Source organism: Microcebus murinus, chromosome 10 (assembly GCF_040939455.1).
Source record: "Microcebus murinus isolate Inina chromosome 10, M.murinus_Inina_mat1.0, whole genome shotgun sequence".
NCBI classification, from domain to species: Eukaryota; Metazoa; Chordata; class Mammalia; order Primates; family Cheirogaleidae; genus Microcebus; species Microcebus murinus.
In genome coordinates this window covers 39860341-39876538 of record NC_134113.1, presented here as the reverse complement: position 1 = coordinate 39876538, position 16198 = coordinate 39860341, and the positions used below count along the sequence as shown (strand labels likewise).

The following is a 16198-nucleotide window of genomic DNA, read 5'->3' as shown; positions in this document are numbered from 1 at the left end:
TCTAATCCTTTATTGATTAAGAAGAAGGCAAATATCATATTGCTTTTATTGTCTTCTGTCATTTTGAGTAGTTTTTATTTGTGAGAGAATGTATCTTTTAAAATTTAGGTGCTTCTTTTTATATGTCTTGTTTAAGAAAGCCTTCCCTACTCAAGATCATAAAAATAATCATGTGGAAGGACAGGAAGATGGCATTTTTGGAGTGCTTAGACTGTTTTATTACCTGGCTTGACTGGTGATTATGTGGATATTTATATTCAAAATTCTACACATTTTTAATAGTTTGTTATATGTATCAGAGCTTATAACAAAATAATGTCTTAAAATGAAAACATCTATATTTCTTCTGAAAGTTTTTGATTTTTAACTTTTTATATTTGTGTACTTATATACACATGATATGATATGAACATGATTGTAGTTTCATTTTTTCAACATATATAACCAGTTATATCCCAACCACCATTTATTAAGTAGTTCATTCTTTCTCTATAAATTTATAATATATCTCTTTTATGCACCAAGCTGCCACATATGTGGTCCATTTCTAGATATACTTTTCTGTTCTATTTGTTAAATCTTGAATACCACATTGTTTTTATTCACTATAGCTTTCTTCCTAGTTTTCCAAAAGCGCTTGGCTATTCTTGACCTTTTACTCTTTCTAAATGAATTTTATTTTTATTTTTATTTTTTTTGAGACAGAGTCTCACTCTGTTGCCCAGGCTAGAGTGCTATGGCACCAGCATAGCTCACAGCAACCTCAAACTCCTGGGCTCAAACATTCCTTCTGCCTCAGCCTCCCGAGTAGCTGGGACTACAGGCATGTGCCACCATGCCCAGCTAATTTTTTCTATATATTTTTAGCTGTCCAATTAACTTCTTTCTATGTTTTGGTAGAGATGGGGGTCTCACTCTTGCTCAGGCTGGTCTCGAACTCCTGAGCTCAAACGATCCACCCACCTCGGCCTCCTAGAGTGCTAGGATTACAGGCGTGAGCCACCGCGCCTGACCTCTAAATGAATTTTAGAGTTCCATGTGTAATACTCATGTGGGGTTTTAATTAGAATTGTGTTGAATTTGTAAGTCAGTTTTGGAGAAATATATATATTTTTAGGCCTTTAACCACTTCGGTACCGGCGTTGACTATAGTTGGTAGCCACAGATGAACGCACTCAGCGACTTTAGCTGATAGCCATGATATAAAGGCGCACAGCTGAGCGTCGACTTTAGTGTTGATAACAAAACTTGACTTTTCTAATTTTTCATTTATCAAAATAAAATTGTGAACATTTAAAAATAACATAATAAAAACATATATGTATATGTTACTATTCTGATTTACATTACAAGTAAAGCTACCTGTAAAGTAAAACACGATTTCAGTGCTTTAAAGCTTTCCTCATCACACAAGAGCAAAACAGATTCATCGTCAATGCACAGCACAAACTATCGTGGGGACTATGAGTGCTGGCTGTGGGCAAGGTTTCCCAGCCGGTGAACGCCGTACGGAAGTGGTTAAGTCTCTTGTTAATCTCATTTACAGTGAGAGTAGTCATCATTGTTATTGTTAGTCTTGGTTAATATTCTATGCACATCTGATCGTAAATTTACTTTATTCCGATACTTTAATGATTTTCTTGCCTAAGAAAAAGGATATCTCACAAAGAAACATAATTCCAAAATGGAAGAATTACATTATAGGTGGCATCTACTAAATCAAAATTATTACCTTTTCAATATTATTTACTAATTAACACATTGACTACCACACTAGAAAAAAGTTTTTTCCTAGGGGCTGTGGTGTTTTATCACGAAAATAGAATAAAAACTTCAAAAATAAAACAATCCAGGCCGGGCGCTGTGGCTCACGCCTGTAATCCTAGCTCTTGGGAGGCCGAGGCGGGCGGATTGCTCAAGGTCAGGAGTTCAAAACCAGCCTGAGCAAGAGCGAGACCCCGTCTCTACTATAAATAGAAAGAAATCAATTGGCCAACTGATATATATATAAAAAATTAGCCGGGCATGGTGGCACATGCCTGTAGTCCCAGCTACCAGGGAGGCTGAGGCAGAAGGATCGCTCGAGCCCAGGAGTTTGAGGTTGCTGTGAGCTAGGCTGATGCCACGGCACTCACTCTAGCCTGGGCAACAAAAGCGAGACTCTGTCTCAAAAAAAAAAAAAAAAAAAAAAAAAAAAATAAAACAATCCTTTCTAATTTAATAAACAATTTGTTATCTTTTATTGTTTTCTCTGTGTGAGTTATATGCAATTAAATTGTCAATATTATTGTAACAATAAGAACATCAACAAGTGAGGTTCTCATGAACCAACTGCAGGGTTTTGCCCACTTATTTAAATTTTTGTGTCATATATTTCTTAGGACCTAATATTTTGATTATGATAAAGTTGATGGTGGTTGTGGCTTGATGATGGATTCCTGGTTGTTTATTGTACTATTCTCTCTTTTGTTTGTGTTTGAAAAGTTCCATAATAATAAGTTTAAAAAAATTCTTGCTACCACACAATGAAGGAAAACAGGAAGGGAGTATCACGCTCTCTGGTGAGGCTTCTCTCTTTTATCAGATACAAATATCTTTTCTAGAACTGTCCCAGTAGACGGATATCTCATTGGCTTGACTGAGTCACAGGATTCTTGTCCCACCCCACTTCTCACCTCAACACACCTTTGTTTATTTGCCTTCAGGAATATCAAAGCTAAATTTGTAAATAGAGAATCCTGGGGCTTATAAAACATCCTTTCTTCTTGATGTTTTTCTTAAATCATTTATATGCTCCTTGTTACTGATTTTTGTGTATTTAATTTTTTAATTTTAGCTTGTGTGTATTTTTGTAATCTGCCTCAGGTGTTTGGGGGAATAAAATAAGTGGTTATATCAAGAAAAACATGTAGGTGATTGAGTTTTATTTCTGGCATCTTTTTTCCCTTTCACCTAATGAGTTGTAACGTTCTTACAAATAAGAAATTTTAGAACTGTAAAATGGATTAGTAAAAGGTTTTTGAATATTGATATCCTAAAAGTAATATTTTATGTTGAGAAATACATTTAATTTACAGTTATTAAAATGAAGCATTATTTTCTTCTGAAAATGTTACTTTCAGCTTTAATTTCTTGTTCAATAGTAGTAACAATGCCATATTTTTTTTTTCAAGATACGGAATATATGAACGCTGCCGAGAGTTGGTGGAAGCAGGATATGATGTACGGCAACCAGACAAAGAAAATGTTACGCTCCTTCATTGGGCTGCCATCAATAACAGAATAGATTTAGTCAAGTATGTTTTTCTGTATTTTTAATTAGTAGTTGGTTTTACTATTAATATTGTTATAAAATTTTTGGAAGTAGTTGTCATAAAAACAAATTTCTAAAATTTGTGACTTTTAAAATGTAGATTTTATGTACCTTTTTCCCTGAAAACATTGCTTTTAACAATTTACTGTATTGACTGCTTTTTCATGTATATTTCCTTTAATCTTCTTGAAATAACCCTATGTGAAATATAACAATCACGACCATCCTACTGATGAGGAAACTGAGGCACAGAGAGCCTCAGTTAAATGTGCTACCCAATGACACACAGCTAATAAAGGTTGGAGTCGGGGCTTGAACTCAGGCAGTCTGACCTGGTATTCCCATTCTAAATATGGATTCTGTGGGAAAAAGCAGCAAAAGGAAAGGAGTTGAAATGACAATAGGTAATAATAATCTGATTTAATTATTCACACCAGCATAAGTGATGAATACTTTATATACTAAGTGTAAACAGGTGGTTAAGAGTCAGGATGATAAGAAATCTTTCTTAGTAAGTCTTGTTTAGTAATTTTCAACATTTTGGACATAAAATCTTTAAATAAAGATATGAATCTAAAGTGAACTGCTTGCAGATGTGTTGATAAGTACAGCACAGATTCTAGAGGCAAATAGTATATTAATGCCAGGTAAAAGAGTTTGCCCTTAGGGTATTAAGCAAAGATTAAGCAAGTAATAACTAAAGCATTCAGTTCTGTGAATCACTTTCTTCCAGAGAGTGTATTTCCATTTTCTTTGCTCTTCGTTTTCTTCTTGTAATCTTTTTTTTTTTTTTAAGCCTCTAAACATTTGGCATCTTCTTGTAATCTTAACCTTCCCTCTGCCTTGAGTATGAGTCGCTTGATATCTAATTCTGTGTTGGTCCAAAAATGTTTTTATTTCATCTTTGTGAAGGAGATTTTCATGTGGCACAGAAGTCTCCATTGGCAGTTTTTGTTAGTTTTATTTTTGCTTTTTACCCATTGAAAAGATTATTTCACTGTTTTCTGGCTTCTGTCACAGTTGAGAAATTGTCTTAAGTATCACACTTCTGAAGGCTTTTTTTTTTTTTTTTCTGACTGCTTTTAAGATTTTTCTGTTTCTGGTTTTCTGCAGTTTCACAATGATATATTCAGGTGTGGATTTCTTTTTATTTACCCTGAATGAGATTGTAAGGAATTCTTGATTCTTTGGATTGATGTTTTCATCAGTTCTGGAAAAATTTTAGCTGTTGTTTCTTCAAATATTGCTTTTGCCCCATTCTCTTGCTCTCCTTCTGGAATGCCAGTTAAACGTATGTTAGATCTTTTCATCATATCCCCATGTCTCTTACCCTTTCTTCTGTATGTTCTATCCTTTTGTCTCTGTTTCATTTGGGAATTTCTTTTGATCTATTTTCCAGGTCATTTACTCTCTTCTTCTGTATAATCTGCTGTTAAATTCATTCATTGTATTCTTAAGTTTTAAAATTTTATTTTTCAGCTTTAGAATATTTATTTTTTTCAAATTACTTAAACCATTAGCTGCTGAAAATTTCGATCTTGTCTTACATACTTGAATGTAGTAAATATAGTTATTTTATGATCTGTGGTTAAGAATATAGCATCTGAAGTCTCTGTAGGTCTGTTTATGTTATTCCTTCATGTGCCTGATTATCTTTTAATTGTATTAGAAAAATTATTTGTTGAATAATTTGAGGCCTAAGTTGCAAAGATTCCCATTTTTTTTTTGGCAAGCCCAACTTAATTTCAAGGCTTTAGATTTTCCAGATCACGAAGCTGGCTGAAGACCATGCTAGAGCCAAGTTTACTTCTGGTTCTTCCTTATTCCTATAATGCAGCTTTTGGGGATCCCAGCCCTTATTTTTGCTTTTATCTGCTTAGCTTTCTTCCTGGCCACTCTTTTGTATCAGCATATTGTTTCTAGGGCAAATTGTATGTGAGTGTTTTTCTAACTTCTTCAAGTTTTAGGCATCTCCTGAATCTTGGTCAGGTAATGCTCTTAAGGCTTTGCTTTATTTTTCTTTAATGGGAGAGTTGGTCCAAATTCTCTATTCTTTTAATCAAAATAGTATGTAAACAATTAGAAAAATCAAGAAGTGCTTAGAGGCATACAGTACCTTAATATTTCCCCATTCCTTGGTCCTGTATCCCAGAAGTAACTATTTTCAATACTTAGCTGTTTCTTTCAGTAGTCACACTTATATGTTTATATTGCTACTTTTATAAAGTTATTTTCTTTACACAAATGATAGCAAATACTTTTCTACCATTTTATTTAAGTTATATATCTTCAAGATTTTTCGTATCAGTACAAACAGAGCTGCCTCATTTTTTAAAAAATATCCATATAACATTCAGTTATATGGAGGTACCTGAATTTATTTAGTGGTTTCCTTATTGATGGACATTTGATTGATTCTGGTATTTTTGCTATGACAGTGCTGTAATTAATATCATGTTCACGTATCATGTTCATTTATATCTGCAGAATTCTTAGAAGCAACAAAAGACATGAATTTTTAGTTTTAATAAATATTGCCAAGTTTTATGCTGTTGCTTCTTGATTTATCGATTTTTAACATTATATTTGTTTTTATATCTTGGGATAACCAGATGTCCTAGACTGCCTCACCACTAATACTTTTTCTTTTATCCACTAGTATAGTTTTAGTTAAATCACTATACCATATTTAAATTGTTATGAGTATGTTAGTATTATGCACTGCTAAGCCCAAAAGAGTTCTGTGATTATCTGTCCTTTTCTGTAGACCTTTTGATTTTGTCTGAAGTAACAATCATTTTGTTTTGTCTTTTCATTTATTTAATTTTCAACGTATTGTCACTAATTCTTCCCATATTCTTAGAACCATAAAAACCCTCTGTATGCAAATGGGATCAGATAATTTATCAGCTCTTTTTTGGTGGAGGAAGGGTATAAAATCATTGGATTTCTTTTTCTTTTTCTTTTTCATTTTTTGAGACAGAGTCTTACTCTGTTGCCCCAGCTAGAGTGCCATGGTGTCAGCCTAGCACACAGCAACCTCTAACTCCTGGGCTCAAGTGATCCTTCTGCCTCAGCCTCCCGAATAGCTGGGACTACACGCATGGGCCACCATGCCCGGCTAATTTTTTCCATATACTTTTAGTTGTCTAATTAATTTGTTTCCATTTTTAGTAGAGACGGGGTCTCTCTCTTGCTCAGGCTGGTTTTGAACTTCTGACCTTGAGCAATCCTCCCGCTTCAGCCTCCCAGAGTGCTAGGATTTAGGATTACAGGAGGGAGCCACTGCGCCTAGCCCATTGTTGGATTTCTTTACTTCTGTACTTCAGCCCAGACTTTTGCTCATCAGGGCTACTAAGCAACTATTACCTTGAAACTTTCCTTTGCCATCATCCTGGGAAATCCCTTTACTCCAGGATTGATCTCTGTTTCCCTAGATCTCAGGTTTTTGTCTCTATGGGTTTGTTCCCTGCTTTAGTAGAGTACACTTTGTGATAGATTTCTGAGACAGTACTTTGGAGGAAATGTTTTGAACTTAGTATCTCTTCTGCTCTCATACCTTATTGGTTGTTTGATCATAGAGTTTTAAATAAAAAATTGTTCCCTCAGAATTTTGAAGCATTATTGTATTATTTTCTTGCTTCAGCCGTCGAGATGTGTGATCTCTTTCTATTGATGAAAAAATTTATAGTTCTTTTTTTAAAAAAATAAAAATCTGAAGTAAAAAATACAAAATATCTGCCGGGTGCGGTGGCTCACGTCTGTAATCCTAGTACTCTGGGAGGCCGAGGAGGGCGGATCACTCAAGGTCAGGAGTTCGAAACCAGCCTGAGCAAGAGCGAGATCCCGTCTCTACTATTAATAGAAATAAATTAATTCGCCAACTGAAAATATATAGAAAAAATTAGCCGGGCATGGTGGTGCATTCGTGTAGTCCCAGCTACTCGGGAGGCTGAGGCAGAAGGATTGCTTAAGCCCAGGAATTTGAGGTTGCTGTGAGCTAGGCTGATGCCACAGCACTCTAGCCTGGGCAACAGAGTGAGACTATGTCTCAAAAAAAAAAAAAAAAATTACAAAATATCTTGAAACTGTCTATTGACTAGTGAGGTTATAGAATAAAACCAGTAAATTATAGAGTGGGTTAATAATCACAGTGTTACTGTGTATGTTACATCTTCAGGTGGGTGAACTTAATTCTTATAGTACATAGTTTAGCAAGTTACTGTGCTAAAACAGTATGGAGAAGTGTCTGTCCCAACAGTGACATTGTATCAGGATGTATCAACAGAACTTACTGTAAGCAAAGAGGTTGGTTCAGTTTTGTAATGATAAATGATAAAATATAAAGTAGGTATAATTTGGAGAGAAGACCTTCATCCTAGCTGGGATTAAGTTTATATTGCTAGTGTTTTCCAATGATAATCTTTTAATTATTTCTAAGCTTTTACCCTAATATAATAAAATAGAAGTGATTCGCTCAGGCCATTGTCTTCAGTAGTCTCCTATTCAGATTCTTCATCAACAACAGTTAATAATACTTGTGTCTGATTTCACTTTGATTCCAAGTCAAGGCTTTATTAAAGAATATGAGGCTTTATTAAAAAATATGGAGCTTATAATTTTCTGAGAACACATTATATGTATTGCTTATTCTTCTTTCTTGGGAACATTTAAGATCTTTTTCTTTACTCCTGACTTTGTGAAAGTTTACATTACTGTGCATTGGGGTGTGTGTGTGTGTGTGTGTGTGTGTGTGTGTGTGTGTGTGTAAATAGATGCAGTTCATGGGTATTTGGTGGCCAGTTTTAATCTGGAACTTTGCCTTATTAGTTCTAGGGAAGTATATTTTTATACTGTTCCCTCAATAGTGCCTTGCATTCATTTCTCTGTTTTTTTCTTTTAGGAACTCTTGTTTGTCAGATATTGGAACCAATGAGAGTGATTATCTCATTTCCTTAGCTTTTTTCCAACTATCTTTTATACCTCACTATAACCATTGTACTTTTGGGGAGAGTTTCTTAATTTATCTTATAATCCTAATCCTTCCTTTGAATTTCTAATTTTATCTATCACATTTTCAGTTTTCAAGCATTCATTGTTTTTTTTTTTTTTTAGAGAAATGCAACAGACTGGCTTAATAAAAGCATTCATTCTTAAACTATGTTTCTTTTTTTCTAATATTTCCATTTTTATATCATGGATATGTCATCTTTTAGTTCTTGGAGGATATTATAATTTTTTTAAGTTTTTCTTCTCTACATTCAGTTTGTTTATTTGGGGCTGCTTCTGTTTATTTTGGTCTCCTTCTATATTTGAAGCTTTCCTCAATTACCTGGTTATATTTGACCATTCACACTTAGGACACAAACATAACAAAGTTGATTGGAAGTTGTGGGACTTAGGTTCTCCTAAGGAACTCCTCTAGTGTCAGTTTCTGGAGGTTCTTCTCTGCGGCTGTTCAGTTTCTCTTAGAGAAGAATCCTCTAATCTTTTTGTGGGGAGGAGCTCAGTATCTGTCTGGCTGCCACCTAACCTGCGTAAGGAAAGGAGTCTGGGGTTCTTGTTCACGATGTACACTTTCATTAAATTACGTTTTGGCAGAGGCTGAATGGTTAAGTATTAACATCAACATGGGACTGAAACTGAAGTCAGAGATCACCATCATGCAGTGAAGTTTAGGGAGACAAATATCAATCTGGGCTTTAAAAGAAGAGTTCGAATTATAACTGCTATTCTGTCAAAAACTTGAATAGTCATTGAGATTTAATGAATGCTACAGTACACAAAGAATGCTTTTCTAAGCACTGTCAGCTGCTTGATTGCTTTCATGTCACTAAAATGCCTATTTGTGATGCTAAGTAAATACTTTCAGTGAGGAAATATGTTAGAAAACACAATTATTCAGCAACATATTTATATTGACTTTCAACTAGTGTTTCTGTTTACAGCCCAGCTACTTACTACTATCTTTGGATATAGGATATAACAATTACCTCTAATTCCTTAGTCTTTCCAGAGTTGTATAACATATTCTGTGGCTGGCACAGTGTCCCCTCCAGAGAGGGGAGATACATATGTCAAGTATATGACATCAAATGCCACAAAATCATTTATATTCAAGATTCATTGCCTTGATCAATCCCAAATAAAGCATTGTAATAAACTGCAAGGTCCTGTTTATTTTAGAGGATATCAAGATGTTATATTAATATATTAAGCAAGGAGGTTGCTGTTTCTTTTTCAAGCATCATGGCTTTAAAGACACAAGTAACAAGACATAATAAAGAATATTTATGTTTATAATTTAGAAAATTATTTAATGTATATTGTTTGATTTAATCTACAGTGATCTTATGAGGAAAGTACAGCTTAAAGCTGAACTACCCAAGGCAGATGATGTCTTGCCTGTTCTACAACTATTCGAATTACAAGATTTTTATATTCTGCTACTCAAAGCTTTGTGGTTCTCTACTTTCTTTTTTACATGATTATTTGGCATTTCTGTTCTTTTTTTAACTTTTACTTCTAGAACAAAAGAAAGTGATGTACTTGATATAAAGGTTTGCTAAATATGTTTTTAAAACTATCACAAAAGATTATCTTCAAAGCCATAAACTAGCATGATCTCTAAAATGGAAAGGTTTTATTTTTCATGTAATTTTTTGAAAACGAAAGTTGTCTAAATTATTAAAATTTTGTCTTATAGATACTATATTTCGAAAGGTGCTATTGTGGATCAACTTGGAGGCGACCTGAATTCAACTCCATTGCACTGGGCCACAAGGTTTAAATAAATTTGCTTCTGGATTTGTTTTCCCTTTGATTCCTTTATTAGTGTACAACTAAACAACTTTTTAAAAATGATATGCTAAAATGAAGGAGAGAACTTACTATGCCAATAGTTAATATCATTAATATGGTAATGTATTGCTGTCCAGTGTTACCTTCATTGGAAGCAAAGTTGGTTGTCTAAACTCTTTTTAGGGAATTATGCATGCTGATATTCATCCAGTTACTTTATAAGATTGGGTTACACTTTTAATGTAATACTTTTGCATCATATATATATTTGCCGTTTAAGAACTAGCTCAGTTCTCGGGAACTTATTTTTTGGTTACTTTCTATAGATAGCTGAGATCATATTGGAATAGAAATAATAGAATATGCTAACTATATATTTAAGGAAGTTATGAGTTTCTCCATAGATTATCAATAACTGTTTTTCCTGTTAAGATTTTTAAGAACTATAAAATCCTAAATGTCTCTTGACATATATCTATTTTAAAATAACTTTCTAAAATGTATGTGTAATCTTGCCATCATTACCTTATTTTATTTTATTTTATTTTTTTTTTTTGAGACAGAGTCTCGCTTTGTTGCCCAGGCTAGAGTGAGTGCCGTGGCATCAGCCTAGCTCACAGCAACCTCAAACTCCTGGGCTTGAGCGATCCTTCTGCCTCAGCCTCCCGGGTAGCTGGGACTACAGGCATGCGTCACCATGCCCGGCTAATTTTTTATATATATATCAGTTGGCCAATTAATTTCTTTCTATTTATAGTAGAGACGGGGTCTCGCTCTTGCTCAGGCTGGTTTTGAACTCCTGACCTTGAGCAATCCGCCCGCCTCGGCCTCCCAAGAGCTAGGATTACAGGCGTGAGCCACAGCGCCCGGCCGATTACCTTATTTTTAAAAGCTCTTTCCAGAGGATCCTGTTTAAAATAACCATATATCTAAGTGTTTGCTCTTTTATATTTTAGACAAGGCCATCTATCCATGGTTGTACAACTAATGAAATATGGTGCAGATCCTTCATTAATTGATGGAGAAGGATGTAGCTGTATTCATCTGGCTGCTCAGTTTGGACATACCTCAATTGTTGCTTATCTCATAGCAAAAGGACAGGTAAAAAAAAAATCACAGTGGTGTGGATTTTAATCAGATGTTGTCCTTCATGGTTTAAATGCCATATATCATTGGTGTTACACGTGTAACAACCTGGTGATATTTAAATAGTGCTTTCTGTTGGTTGAAGAGAATAATATAGTTAGCTTGATATTGAGCTATTTAATGCACTTAACATAAAAATAAGATAATCATGAATCAGATAAATGAGCTATTAAGTTGAGTTTTTGTTTCTGAGAGTGATAAAGATAAATTCCAGAAAGTAAGAGAGAAAATTTAAGTATTTATTTTTTCCCTTAATTACGTTTTTAAAATATGTCATCTGAATTAATCTAAACCTTTTTGAACTTATTTGTTAGTTTTTTAAAATATTAAATACCTCTTGAGGGGGATAAATTTTTTAAGATCAGTTTTTTAGTTTCTACTGTATAAAATAATACTGCTGCTTACTTGTCAAAAAACTTATGATTTAAGTGATTGCTCTGATTTTTCCTGAATGTACAGTGACCATAATCACATTAAATATTACCAGTTTATATTACCATGTTTTTGTGATAAATGTATTTTGTTAAAAAGTAATGTCACCCACTTCTTCTTCCATGTGTTTTTTCTGGTTATCTTTAAACATTAGATTTTATAACTAAGGATCTCATCACAAGTGTAACTATGATAAATGAATTAAATTCATTGCTATCAACATGTATTTATGATTATTTTAGTTTAAAATTTTATGCTGATTTAGAATTTGTATACTATTTCTTTTAATGGAACCTAATGGAAGGTATTTGTTGTTGGCAGTATCAAGCAGTGGTGGTGTGTGTTGTGTATTATAGCTTAGGAAAATAAGCATAGACTGATTAATTGCTGGAAAGGAAGAGTTTATTATTTACTACTGTGTTAACAGAATACCCTCAAAATCTAGTGGCGTAAGAATGACACCAACCATTTATTATATATTACAGTTCTGTGGACTTGTCTGGGTGGTTTTTTTTCCTTGTGACAATGGCTGGTGCCTGCCTGGGCTGGAGAATTAATTGGCTCATTTACATATCTTGTTCCTTGATAGGAGTGGCTAGAAGACTGTCTAGCTGGGATGCTGGGACAACTAGCCTCTCTCTTTTTCCATGCAGTGTCAGAACTTCAACTTCTCTACAGCACCACTCCACGTGGTTTCTCTAGTAAGGGAACTTTCTTTCAAAGTGGCTTAGACCTCCCAAAAGAACAAAAGGAGAAGCTATTCTGCCTTTTTAAGTCTTAGGTCTTGAACTGGCACAGCAATGTTTCTTCTTCATTCTGTCAGTTGAAGTGAGTAACAGGGTCAGCCCCTATTCAGTGTGGGAAGGAACAATATGAGCTTGGGAATACCAGAAGGCACGAGGTTCACTGGGGGCCATCTGTGACGACCAACTACCACAGGAGATTGTCCTTGTTGTCCCATAGTTTTTTCTAAAGCAGGGGTTGAAGCATATGTACTGTAGCATATCACAGTGTCTTTAGTGGCCTTGTGTATTGCAGGTTTAAATTTATAGGACACACTCACTTTTTTCTTTCCATTTTTAACTGGGAAAGAAAGGTAGTGTGAAGTTTTGAGTCTTCATGGTCTTTTTATTTTTAACTTACTGATTTTGGAGTTAAAATGATTTCATTAATCTTTTCATCTCTGGTATAGTATATAGGCTATAAAATTCTCAAAGGGTGGGATTTCTACTTGTCGTGCTTTCTGTACAAAAAAATGCATTGTGCTGGTGCTAAAAGTCTGCCAAATAGTTTTCTTTTCCACAAGTAAATTTTTTTTCTGCAGATAGAAATAACATGTTTATTATAAAATATTCCAACATAATAGAAGAGTATGACTTAGACAATGAAATCCTACCTCCCCCCCAACTGAGATCACTTCCTGTAGTAATTTAGTATATATTTTTCCACATTTTTTTCCACATACAGGTTGAGTATCCCTAATGTAAAAGTCAAAATTTGAAATGCTCCAAATTTGAAACTTTTTGAATCCCAGCCATGAAGTCACAAGTGGAAAATTCCGCACCTGACACCTTTGCTTTCTGATGGTTCAGCGTACACAAACGTTGTTTCATGTACAAATTTACTTAAAATATTGTATAAAATTACCTCCAGGCTATATGTATAAAGTGTAGGTGAAACATAAATGAATTTCAGGTTTAGAGTTTAGTCTCATTCCCAAGATACCTCATTATGTATATACAAATATTTGAAAATCCAAAAATATCTGAAATCCAAAACACTTCTGGTGCCAAGCATTTTGGATAAAGGATATTCAACCTGTATACACTGGTATTTTGTAAAAGACATTCTTCCAGCATGTGTTGCATCATACTTTGAATCGAGTCCAAAGTTTTTCTCTGCTCTGCAGAGCACTATGTAGCCTGGCCCCAGATACTTCTTGAGCTCCTCTTCTGTTACTTGCCGCTCATCACCCTGCTTTAAACCACACCAGTTTTCTTGCTGTTCCTTGAGCAACTCTGATGTGCTAGTGTCTCAGGGCCTTTGTGCTTGCTGTTTCTTTTGCTGCTAGTATATTCTTTCCTCAGAAAGACACACAGTTCTCTCTCTTACTTCAGTCAGATGGTTGTTCAAATTTTAGTAGCTCAGATGACATAGTTCCTAATTATAAGCAATAACAAAATTAGTATATTTTTATTTCTTCTTTCCCTTCCTTGTCTTTCACTGACTTTAGTCCATAGTATTGTTTTTCTTAGTGTTAACTTTGTTCTGATAAATGTAACTGCATTTTATTACTTGATTCTTTAGCTTTTGATAATATCCTTTGACTCGTAACTATTACAGATGAGGCTCTCAGCATACTTTCTTTTCATCCTTTTTCCATTTTTCCCCATTTTTTGTTAATTGTATCAATTTTACATTGTTAGGGCATCTAACATTTCCATTCAGTTTTGTCATTCTGTTCTTCACAATTGTTTTATTTTAGTTATACTGTTAAATATATTCAGTGCTCACTACCAATTCTTTTGGATGATTTTCAGGAGAAAAAGGGGAAAATGCTAAGTTATGGAGCCCTGTTGATCATGGAATTTCCATAAGCTTTTGATCTGGGCTTGTTAATTCTTCCTAATAGAGAATACCCATACGTCCAGGCTGAACTTGGAAAAGAAGTACCAAGTTTTAAATCCCGACCCAAAGAGAGAAAAGGTTGAATTTCATTTTTCTTTTAGTACTCTAGAGATGTGGCATAATTTTACATTTTTATTTTATTTATTGGTATTTTTAATACTATCACTTTTTAAAAAGGATATGAAAAGACTCAAAAACAAGAAGAAGAAGAAACTTAAGCATAAAATTTTTCATGTTTGCTTTAATTAGACATCAAATTTGGTTGAGCTTTCTTGAAACCAGGGCAATAAGGAATAAAATAAATTACAGTACCTATCTCTCATATTAAAAAACAAGGAAGTTTGTCATTTTGTCAGAAAACATTTTTTTCAAAGTGATGTGATTATTTAAAAAATGAACCTGTATGTTAGAAATGTTGAGTTACAGAAGATATTTCCAACATTATTAAAGTAAATCTAGAAATGGATTTGTAATGGGTAAGGTATAACATTCTATTGTAGTATTTATGGAGTGGGACTAAAACTAATGATATCCAAAGAAATATTCTAGTTCTCTAACGCAGTGGTTCTTAGAGTTTTTTTTCTTTCTCAATACACTTGGATAATGTTTACAGTTGAGATGTATTCTTGTCAATAATAGGGACTCACAAAGAACTGCTGCATAGAGATATTCAGTGTTTTACAGTGATTCACTCCTCTCTGCACTGATTGTTAAATTGGGTAACACAACTTGGGTTAGAACTACTTGTTTAATGTAATCCAGTAATGGGAGATAGGGAAGGGAAGAAGAAGAAACTTAATATATTGAATATCTATTATGTTCCAGGCTATGGACTAGATGCTTTACAAGCACACTATTCTATTTGATCACCACAGAAGTTTAATGAAGTCATTATTAAGATTCACGATTTTGGTCGAGGAAGCTGAGACTAAGAGTTTGAAGTAACTTTGCACACAATCTCATAACTATTAAGTGATGGAGTTAGGAATTCAAAACCATGTCTGTTTTATTCTGAAGGCTATACCTTTCCCAAACCTAGAAGAATCTTTTTATTTAACAATTTTTTTTGCTTGCTTGTTTTTGTTTTTTGAGATACAGTCTTGCTCTGTCACCCTGGCCAGAGTGCAGTGGCATTGTCATAGCTCACTGCAAACTCCATCTCACTGCAACCTCATACTTATACACTCAAGTGATCCTCCTGCCTCAGCCTCCTGAGTAGCTGGGGCTACAGGTGAATGCCACCATGCCAGCTAATTTTTGTACTTTTTGTCGAGATGGGGTCTCACTCTTGCTTATGCCGGTCTTGAATCCCTGACCTCAAACCGTCCTCCTACCTTAGCCTCTCAGAGTGTTGGGATTACAGGTGTGAGCCACCACACCTGGCCAACAAATGGTTTTTTATTATCTACTCTGCTGGGCATTGAGATACAAAGATGGATGTAATATGGTTTTTATCCTCAAAGAACTCCTAATTCATGAGACAGGTGCTTCAGGCCAGATCAAGTGAGTTAGGAACGGTAATTTTAAGGCAGTGAAAATGATGGAATCAGAATGTCTTGAAAGGAGATTTAGATAACTAGAGAAGAGTTTTGGGTTAACCACCTCGGTACGAGTGTCAACTATAGTCGATAGCCACAGATGGATGCGCACAGTGACTTTAGCCGACAGCCATGATACGACTTTTCTAATTTTTCGTTTATCAAAATAAAATTGTGAACATTTAAAAATAACGTAATGAAAACATATATGTATGTGTTACCTATTCTGATTTACAAGTAAAGCTGCCTGTAAAGTAAAACAAGCTTTCAGTGCTTTAAAGCTTTCCTCATCACACAAGAACAAAACGATTCGTCATCAATGCACAGCACAAACTGTCGT

The 16198-nt window shown here is 34.4% G+C and overlaps 1 protein-coding gene across 2 annotated transcripts in view; it reads left to right on the top strand.

Annotated features, from left to right (window-relative positions):
- ZDHHC17 (zDHHC palmitoyltransferase 17) overlaps positions 1-16198 on the top strand; it is a 121873-nt gene that overhangs the window by 29239 nt on the left and 76436 nt on the right. For both annotated transcript variants that reach the window (XM_076007152.1, XM_076007153.1), the window contains exons 3-5: positions 3174-3296; positions 10020-10097; positions 11071-11215. In XM_076007152.1, the coding sequence (XP_075863267.1) occupies positions 3174-3296; positions 10020-10097; positions 11071-11215 (346 nt within the window). The remainder of the gene's footprint in view (positions 1-3173; positions 3297-10019; positions 10098-11070; positions 11216-16198) is intronic.